The 11037-nt window shown below is 35.1% G+C and overlaps 1 protein-coding gene across 3 annotated transcripts in view; it reads left to right on the forward strand.

Moving 5' to 3' along the window:
* LOC123559708 (insulin-like growth factor-binding protein complex acid labile subunit) overlaps positions 1-10661 on the forward strand; it is a 42631-nt gene extending 31970 nt beyond the window's left edge. For all 3 annotated transcript variants that reach the window (XM_045351735.2, XM_045351736.2, XM_045351741.2), the window contains one exon: positions 3712-10661. In XM_045351735.2, coding sequence (XP_045207670.2) covers positions 3724-5475 — 1752 coding nt within the window. In that variant the 5' untranslated portion in view covers positions 3712-3723 and the 3' untranslated portion in view covers positions 5476-10661. The remainder of the gene's footprint in view (positions 1-3711) is intronic.
* Positions 10662-11037: the final 376 nt, after the last annotated feature.

Genomic DNA, 11037 nt, shown 5'->3' on the forward strand with positions numbered 1-11037 from the left:
ATAATACCTGGATTATGAAGTAATAGAAATCTAAAAAGAAAGGGTTCCTATGCATTAATAATCATCAAAAATGTAAGGGGAAATTCTTTTTAAAAAAAGCTTCTGGGGCAAATACCTGGGCATAAATGTGTTTAAAATTTTTTGCAAAAGTAAGACCCGGGGCATATTACCGGATTATGCATTGATAGAAATTTTTGCAAAAAATAACATTTGTTACAAAAAATAAATAGACGAAAGTAACTTGAACAGCTTTTGGATCTTAATGCAATTAGAAAAAAAACTAATAAAGCTTTCATTTTAAAATTTAATAAAATTCAGAAAGGGGAAGTGGATATTCGTCCTGAAAGCAATTGCAGGTAAAATTCTTATTGATTACTGGAAAACCCAAAATAGATATTTTGATTGCAAATTTGTAAAAAATTTTTCCTGTCATCAAAATGTGAAAAATAGCATTCCTATAATTTAATAAGACAGATTTTAACTTTGCATCCTCTGTTTGACCGGATGAGGAGTGCCAAGTGAATATTTGGATCTTGAGATTTTTTCTTTTATTTCTTTAACCTTTACCATGCTAAATTTCTATAATAGATGTCCATCTTCCAATTTGGGCAGTCCCTTTTATCATTAAAGGGGGTTTTTACTAAAAATTTCTGATAAATAGCGAAGAGTGCAGACCAGATCAATGAGGGATTGCAGGTGATCTTGGTCTCACGGGTCTAAGGGGCAGAATCACTTCCACCAGAGGCTAGGTTTTAATTTTTTAAAAATGTCTAGATATTTTAAAATTCAAAGGGGTTTCTGTGGGTGAGTGGTAAAGGCTTCTGACTTTCTATCCATTGACCCAAACCACTGTGAGTTCAAGCCCTTTTCTAGTTGTCATTTGGGGAAGTTATCTAACTGGCTTGCAGAAGGTCTGTGGATCTGCCTTTGTCAGAAATAATGGAGAGGGACCTTGGGGGCCTTCCCCCTTTAAAAGTGAAAGTTTCCCCAAAAATCCCAAGATGTAAAAAAACAACAAAATTTTAAAAAAAAAAACTTTTTCATTCCTTGCCCCCACAATTATGCAAATTTCATTAACGGTGATATAAGAGAAAGGTATGATAATCTATGAAAAAATTATTTTTTCTTCAAAACTGACGAAGCAGGGGGTTTCGTATGTTTAAAGTTTGTTTAAGCTTTTCTTTTGGAAATAAGAAAGATATTGTTGAAATGGTTTTGAGAACAGAATACATAAATAAAAGGATGGACTATAAAATGATTATTTCCTTAAATGTAGAAAAGCATTGACGTAACAACAAAAATTTATTTAGCCTTGGTATTACGGTAATTTTCTTCAAAATTTTTAAAAAGTTTTTAAAGGGGAAAAAAAATTTTTGGATGAAAATACCGTGCTTTTCAACATCTGTTTATTGTTGAAAATTTGTTAAAAATTTTTTTCTTATTCAAAAAGGAAAAAAAAGGTAAATATTCCCTGGTAAAACTTAATATGTAAAAGGATTTTTTTTTTTTTTTTTTTTGGTATTTCGGTATATTTTTGAAGAAATAGTGAAAGAAAATAAGATTTTAATAGCAAAAGCATTTTTTCAAACGTGATGAAATCTTATTTCAAATTGTTTTTGTTTTAATTTTTTTAAAATTTCTATCTGTTAAGACTTTTTTCTTTTTTTTTTTTTTTTTAAGGGGGGATTTTTATCATTGGGCCCTACTTAAGGTTTTATTTATGAATACTCTTTTATAATTAAATCCGTAAGTGACACGTAAATTTACCCTCTATCAATGGCGTTGACAACGTGTGTCCAGATATGTTTGAATTCAAAAATTGGGTTTTAGGTTTTAAATACATTATTATTTCCCCTGTTTAGTATGAAAAATTTTAAGAGCGCGGATTTTTAGTGACTTATTTTTTAAGTTTAAATTTAAAGAAATTTAAATTTTTTTTACGGGGGAATTCCTGGGGGAAAAATTGATTTTGACTTACTTAAAGAGCTTTTTTCTACTTGTCAGTATAATGGTTTATATAAATAAAAAAGGTGAAATTTTAATTTCAAATGGGTTTTACAAGCGGCTATTTTTCCCTCCCCTGCTTTAAAATGTTCGGGGTTTTGGTCGCCGCTTTAGTCACTTTCCCCTCATGATGTGGGTCGAGCCTCACTTGGGGTGTTGAATTCTTCGTAGGAAGATCCCCGGTTACGCAAAGGGTTGGGGGTTTTACCGAGGAGCCTGCTCGTGATGAAATAATGCATGGAGGGGCACCTGGGTTCTTCCTCCACCTGTAAAGTCGCCATATAACCTATAATTGTGTTGGTGTGACGTTAAACCCAACAAAATGAATAAATAAAATTAAAATGTTTCAGGCAAGTGTTGCATTCACTTGCCTTAATATTGATTTTTATGCCCCCAGCATCTACTGTTGCAGGAGGCATATAGTGGTTGTCCTGTCCGTCTGTCCATTCGTTTGTCCGTCTGTCTGTCCATTTGTCCATCCGTACGAGGTTAACCAAATGGGACACGTTTCGTCTAGCATCAATACCCCTAACTAGAATGACTTGATACTAATGCAGATGTAACCTGTGACCATTCCTCATCTTCTGACATCACCTGACCTCAGTTTGACCTTGACCTTGAACTTGACCTCGTTTTGGACTTAGGTTGCTTTGTATCGACAAGGATCCCACCGGGGGCATTAAGCATTTATTGAACACAGCTCCTTGTTTTCCTTTTTTTTCTTGAAACAATGATGTTGAAACTTTCTTTGCAAGTTAAAAAGTTTCCTAGCAAACATGTTCAGAGCAAAAACCTCTGTCCAACAGACAATATTCAGTTTTTCCAACTATGTTGGCAATTCAGTGGGTTGCTGTGTTGAACTGTTTCATATTAGGGAGATGGTCCATCTTCTGGAAGGTCAGTGGTTCTGCTGGGAGGCCCAAACCCATATAATGTTATGGTTTTAAAATGTTAAATTCATGTTTTTTTCTTGATCATTGTTAACCTTAAGCCTGCTGGCGGCAAGTGATTTTGCCTTTGCGACCAGTGCAGACTAAGATCAGCTTGAATGATTGGCATTTTAACCTTTAGCCTGCTAAGTTTCTAAAATGGACTGGTCCATCATTCAATTTGGGCTGTACCATTTATTATTGAAAGATGTTCACTGAAAGTTTACTTACTGTACAGCAAACAGTGCAGACTATGTCCATGCAGGCTGATCTTGGTCTGCACTTGTCAAAAAGGCAGAATCACTTGCCGCCAGCAGGCAGGCCAGCAGTTGAAGTTCTTACTTATCATCTAAAGTGTTCTTCTTTTGCATATATATTTCATATACCTACAAATTTAATGAATTCAAAACCCTGTATTCAATGCCCTTCACATACAGAAAAGTATTCCTTTGGTTGAAACGTCAAATATGATATCAGAAATGATTTATTGGTGGGCTTGTCAAAACATTCACCATTTCAAACAAGATTTCAGCCTTATTTGTCTAAACTTATAGTCACTTACACTAGAAGTAGGTATATGTACATAAGGAAAGGATCAATGAAATGTTACCTGGATATACAATGATGTATTTGGCTTTCGTGGATTTTCCCAGTCCAGATCACTCAGCACAAGGGCCTTATAGGATCATTTTGAGCCAAATACAATATTGCAGATCAAGTACTGTTATTGCAACGCTGTTATAACCAGCTATTTAAAAATAATGCGTTTTTTTTTCAGATAAGATGAAGGATGGTTAAACTCAAGGGATGTAATTCAGTATGTCTTGTGGTGATATTCCTGAGTTGCTGTATGACTGGTGGAGTTGCCTGCCCTGACATATGCACATGCGCTGAGCGATTGTACATCTACTGCGACCATGGCAACATGACAGATGAAGATCTAGTACCCGTGTTGGAGAATATTCCCACTGAGACGATGTATATTGACTTAAGCTACAACAGTTTGACATTTATACCGGAAAATGCATTTCAAAAATTTTCAGCCTTGATTTATGTGGACCTTAGCCACAATGAGATTAGAAACATATCGGAAAATGTTTTCAGACATTTGAAAAATCTTCAAAAGATTTTTCTCCACCATAATGCGCTAACGCGATTGAAAAATCGAACGTTTACGGAAATGCCTCTTTTAAAAGAAGTTCATGTATATAATAACAACATCAGTGCAATAGAGTTGTGTGCATTTATAAACACACCAAAACTTGAAAAATTTCTCATGCAGCATAATCAAATGAAAAGTTTTTCAAACAGAACATTTAAAAGCTTAGAGACTCTAAGCTATTTAGATTTATCAGAAAATGGCATGCAAACAATTAACAAATATGCCTTCTCAAAACTAGTCAGTTTACGGACATTAATTTTGAGTCGAAATAATATCTCGAAGCTATATTTGCATTCATTTTCCGGCCTCACTTCACTTCAGACATTAGATTTAAATGAAAATCACATAGAAGACTTAGATGGTTTCATTTTTAATCCGTTTAGAGATACGATTAGAACTATTTTGTTGAAACGTAACAAATTAAAATTGATTCGGAGTGATTTGTTCTATAGTATGAGGTCACTGGCTAAGCTAGACTTGAGTTTCAATGAGATTAGTGCGTTAGGAAGTCGAATGTTTCTAGGAGTTGGTTTAGAGGAACTTTGTCTTCGTGGCAACGACTTGACAGAAATTACTGCTGAAATTTTCGTAGGTGCGACGAAAATTAATGTGCTAGACGTTAGTCATAACAAATTGACAGACATCCATATTGGTGCATTTAACAGTTTTTCTGAGAATATTTATGAGATCAGTATGGAACGAAATTTCTTAACAAGACTTCTAGCAGGAGTGTTCAAGGGGATGAGATTTTTACAGTCTGCAAAAATGGCAAACAATTCCATCAGTTATATAGAAGATGGGACATTCAGAGATTTAGTGAATTTAAAGAAGTTAGATTTATCTTGGAACAAATTGTCTATGGTAACTCTGAAAATGTTGGAAGGTTTGGCATCAGTAAAGTCCCTTGACCTTCATTACAACCCATTAGTCAGGTTCGAGTTTCCGGAGTTTTCAAAAGCGCAGGGTACAATTGAAATAAACATGAATTTAACTGTCAGTGATGTGTCACATGACACTGCCGATATCAAATGGCCGTACACAGCCGGGTCTCAGATCTACTGGTCAAGGGAAGTGATGTGCATTGAAGTGGAACAGTGCACATTTAGGCCACAACCAGAGTTCTTAGCACCATACGAGACGGAACTTGTGCTTAAGAATCTCCAGCCAGACTCTTTGTATTACATATGTGTAAATCCAGCATTCCGGTCCAGTCAGATCAAATTGCATCAATGTCTTCATGTACGGACGGACAAAGTTAAGATAGAAACAACAGTTCCAGTAATAACGGTGTCTGAAAGAGCAATTTCAGCATCAACAGAATGTGTGTTTGAAGTGGCTGCCCTCCTGTGTTCATTCTTTGTTTATATTGTCTTGTTGTAACTACTTAACCCATACCCTGCTAAATTTCTATAATGAACTTGTCCATCTTTCAGTTTGGACTGTACCATTATTAGCTCACCTGTCACAAAGTGACAAGGTGAGCTTTTGTGATCGCGCAGTGTCCGTCGTCCGTCGTCCGTGCGTGCGTGCGTGCGTGCGTGCGTGCGTCCGTCCGTCCGTAAACTTTTTGCTTGTGACCACTCTAGAGGTCACATTTTTCATGGGATCTTTATGAAAATTGGTCAGAATGTTCATCTTGATGATATCTAGGTCAAGTTCGAAACTGGGTCACGTGCGGTCAAAAACTAGGTCAGTAGGTCTAAAAATAGAAAAGCCTTGTGACCACTCTAGAGGTCACATTTTTCATGGGATCTTCATGAAAGTTGGTCAGAATGTTCATCTTGATGATATCTAGGTCAAGTTCGAAACTAGGTCACGTGCGGTCAAAAACTAGGTCAGTAGGTCTAAAAATAGAAAAACATTGTGGCCACTCTAGAGGTCACATTTTTCATGGGATCTTTATGAAATTTGGTCAGAATGTTCATCTTGATGATATCTAGGTCAAGTTCGAAACTGGGTCACGTGCCTTCAAAAACTAGGTCAGTAGGTCTAAAAATAGAAAAACCTTGTGACCTCTCTAGAGGCCATATATTTCAAAAGATCTTCATGAAAATTGGTCAGAACGTTCACCTTGATGATATCTAGGTCAAGTTCGAAACTCGGTCACGTGCCATCAAAAACTAGGTCAGTAGGTCAAATAATAGAAAAACCTTGTGACCTCTCTAAAGGCCATATTTTTCATGGGATCTGTATGAAAATTGGTCTGAATGTTCATCTTGATGATATCTAGGTCAAGTTTGAAACTGGGTCACGTGACTTCAAAAACTAGGTCAGTAGGTCTAAAAATAGAAAAACCTTGTGACCTCTCTAGAGGCCATATATTTCATGACATCTTCATGAAAATTGGTCAGAACGTTCACCTTGACGATATCTAGGTCAAGTTCGAAAGTGGGTCACGTGCCATCAAAAACTAGGTCAGTAGGTCAAATAATAGAAAAACCTTGTGACCACTCTAGAGGCCATATTTTTCATGGGATCTGTATGAAAGTTAATCTGAATGTTCATCTTGATGATATCTAGATCAAGTTCGAAAGTGGGTCACGTGCCATCAAAAACTAGGTCAGTAGGTCAGATAATAGAAAAACCTTGTGACCTCTGTAAAGGCCATATTTTTCATTGGATCTGTATGAAAATTGGTCTGAATGTTAATCTTAATAATATCTAGGTCAAGTTTGAAACAGGGTCATGTGCGGTCAAAAACTAGGTCAGTAGGTCTAAAAATAGAAAAACCTTGTGACCTCTCTAGAGGCCATACTTATGAATGGATCTCCATAAAAATTGGTCAGAATATTCACCTTGATGTTATCTAGTTCAAGTTTGAAACTGGGTCACGTGCCATAAAAAACTAGGTCAGTAGGTCAAATAATAAAAAACCTTGTGACCTGTCTAGAGGTCATACTTTTCATGGGATCTGTATGAAAATTGGTCTGAATGTTCATCTTGATGATATCTAGCAAGTCAAGTTTGAAACTGAATCAACTGGTTAAAAACTAGGTCAGTAGGTCTAAAATTATTAAAATCTTTTGACCTCTCTAGAGGCCATATTTTTCAATGGATCTTCATGAAAATTGATCTGAATGTTCACCTTGATGATATCTAGGTCAGTTTCGAAACTGGGTCATGTGTGGTCAAAAACTAGGCCAGTAGGTATAAAAATAGAAAAACCTTGTGACCTGTCTAGAGGCCATATTTTTCATGAGATCTTCATGAAAATTAGTGAGAATGTTTACCTTGATGATATCTAGGTAAAGTTCAAAACAGGGTCACGTACCTTCGAAAACTAGGTCAATAGGTGAAATAATAGAAAAACCTAGAGACCATATTTTTCAGTGGATCTTCATGAAAATTGGTCAGAATTTTTATCTTGATAATATCTAGGTCAAGTTCAAAACTGGGTCACATGAGCTCAAAAACTAGGTCACTATGTCAAATAATAGAAAAAACGATGTCATACTCAAAACTGGGTCATGTGGGAAGAGGTGAGCGATTCAGGACCATCATGGTCCTCTTGTCTGTTAAAAGGGGTACTTTCCAAAAAGATACTGACTGAATGGCAAACAGTACAGATCATGATCAGACTGCATGGACGTGCAGGCTGATTATGATCTACACTGAGCACACAGGTAGAATCATATCTAGCATGATAAGGGTTAAAAATGATTGGCAGTAAAGCTTTTTTTGTCTTTTTTTTTTTTTTTAAATCTTTTATTAAAGGTTCAGCTTTCTCAGAATTGGACCATTATTTTGTAGTGAAAATTTTAGTAAAAGAGTATTTCTATTTATATATCATAGGAAAAAACTTCTTACAGCACATTGATGAAAATAAGTTATATATAAATTCATATACAACCAACCATGATAAATATGTCATGGGTGACATTTTATTGTTGAAGTTTTAAAGGGGCCAGCCTCCAGATATTTATATCAATAGTATGAAAGTTGTTTGCAAAATATCAAAAATCACAAATCAGTATAGTTTTTTAGGCTTTTATTATTATTTTGATGTAATGTGTTAAGTATAGTAACTGTTGAATTCCTACTGATTTATCATGTTTTTATTGCATGACTGACACATTAGAGAGATATTTTGGATAGTTTAAGACTTAACACACGAACGTCCAGTATTGCTTTTTGTTTTTTAAATTTTATTCACAATAAATTATCAAAGCATTTTCTCTGTTTCAGAAAGTTAAACATTTTGGAATGAAGGTGTGTCCCCTTTAAAAATCAAAACATTTTGTGATGATGATTTTCAGAGCTTTACTCTTGATTTGTCGGTATAAAACTATAAAAGTGTTTTCAATGAATTTGTCTAAAAAATTAAATAAGTCATACAATTATACAAGAGCACATTTGAACCGCGCCATGAAAAAACCAACATAGTGGGTTTGCAACCAGCATGGATCCAGACCAGCCTGCGCATGTGCGCAGTCTGGTCAGGATCCATGCTGTTCACTTTCAAAGCCTATTGCACTTAGAGAAACCATTACCGAACAGCATGGATCCTGACCAGACTGCGCGGATGCACAGGCTGGTCTGGATCCATGCTGGTCGCAAAGCCACTATATTGGTTTTGTCATGGCATGGCTCATTTGTTTTTTATAATACATTTTATCTTTTAATATTTTACTTTTGAAATGTTTCTTACAATTTGTTCATGTTTGTGACTGATTGATTACAAAAGATATTGGGAATAGTCAGTTTCAAAATGATCTTTCGGATGTCTGCTCTGAATGATATATGACTGTATATTGGTCATGAGCATTGGCCTAAATTTCAGTTTGAAATAGACTATAATAATACTTTTTGTAGACCTTTTCACATACATTACATAAAATATTAATTATCTTCTGCAGACGTGAAAAATAATTATTGCCTTTGCATAATAATTATCCAAAATTGATTTCGTTGTTGAATAAAATAATTGTCTGGAGTTCAGATGCATAGAAATTATATCACAGCTATCCTGTCTGTGTGATATAATAGGATTATCATAATAGTAGCTCTATCTGGGATGCTGTATTTGGCTTGAGTGGATTTTGCCAGATTGAATCTCACAAGGCACGCAAGCAAAATCTCAGATCTGGCTACTGTTGTAATGACCCTTTTAATATAAACCTACATCTTTTTGTTTCTTGTTTTGTTATCAATTTGAATGAAATCTTATGTTTGTCGGAGTTAAAATCGAAATGAGTGGAGTTTTTTGTGCGCTATTTGTGCCAGGTCATGCATATTAAATGGAAGTAGTCCGGCAACATACAATACAAAAGGTACAATATGGAATTTTTTCTGCCTGTTAATATTTACTTGTGAAATACAAGCATTATTCTTGACAGAATTTATATAGGTACATGTATATGGTAAAATATACTTGAATTACAAGAATGATTTTATTTAAAATTAAAATTAATGTTAAGTTTGGTATGTATTATTTTTATTCCAATACCATATCCAGCAAAAACTTATCTGTTTTATTTATAGCATTTGATGCTAAGTCATCGAAGCCAGCTTTTATCTGATATTCTAATATGCTTGTTTCTGTTAAAACAAACTTGTGCTAAAATGACATCACGTTAACGTGCGATGACGTCAGTGTTTTTGTTGCGAACAAGAAAGAGCGCTACTATATTTTATACACAATTTTAGATTAAGGGCATATTAGAAACAAATTAATGTATAGCAAAATCGTGTTTTACCTAAATTAATACACTCAAAATCGGTTATACATCGCCAGAATATTTCACTCCGGTCACACCCTTGTGAAATTATTCCACAGACGTATAACCTCTTTCCGTGCATTAATAACGTTAAAAGTACTGTTTCTCTATACATCATTTCTTTAATAATGTCATACTGTTAGCAGTTCTTGTTTAGTAGGAATTAGTTACATGACCAGACTTGTGTTCCTCTAACAAACAAGACCAAAAGTATAACATTATTTTGCACCAAAATCATTGTTTGTAAATCACAGAGAAAACTTCATAGTGGTGCGTTTAAAATAAATACAACAAAAAAACCGCAAATATTTGGTGGTTGTCGTCAAGGATGTAGAAAGCACTCCATCATATTTTCAAAATCCCTATATAATGTATATTGTTCAATGGTTTAAACTGCAAATAACTCGAACATATGAGCCGTGCCATGAGAAAACCAACATAGTGGGTTTGCGACCAGCATGGATCCAGACCAGCCTGTGCATCCGCACAGTCTGGTCAGGATCCATGCTGTTCGCTTTCAAAGCCTATTGCAATTAGAGAAACTGTTAGCGAACAGCATGGATCCTGACCAGACTGCGCGGATGCGCAGGCTGGTCTGGATCCAGGCTGGTCGCAAAGCCACTATGTTGATTTTCCCATGGCACGGAACATATCATGACAGTCATGTCAAGATCAAGTGAACGGAGTTTGACTGTACACATAATTCCTTCGCATGTGAACTCCAAACATTGATTTTATTTACTGATAATATCACTGTTTTGGTGATATTATTTTTTATAAAACAATCCTGAATATTATCCAGTTAATATGCAATATGTTTCTGAAAATGTCATAATGATAGTCATGTTTTTTAATATAAAAAATGAAAAAAAAAAACGAAAAAATGTCAAATCATCTTCTTGCCGCTGTCACATTTCATATAGAAGTGCTTTTATACATTATTTCATCGCTGCATGTGAAAGTACCAGCTAAAGCAGATTTTTACTGGTATAGTTAAATGTGTGCTAAAGATTACCAACCAGCTGTCAAGACCACTAGTTTAACCTTTTTAAACACTTGCGAATAAATACTATTTTTATGCTTTCCCATTTTTAGCTCGACTTTTCAAAGAAAAGGTAGAGCTATTGCACTCGCCCTGGCGTTTGCTTCGGCTTCGCTGTTGGTTAAAGTTTTTGATTAAGTCAAATATCTCTGTTACTATCAAAGCTATTGACTTGAAACTTAA

Source organism: Mercenaria mercenaria, chromosome 10 (assembly GCF_021730395.1).
Source record: "Mercenaria mercenaria strain notata chromosome 10, MADL_Memer_1, whole genome shotgun sequence".
NCBI lineage: Eukaryota > Metazoa > Mollusca > Bivalvia > Venerida > Veneridae > Mercenaria > Mercenaria mercenaria.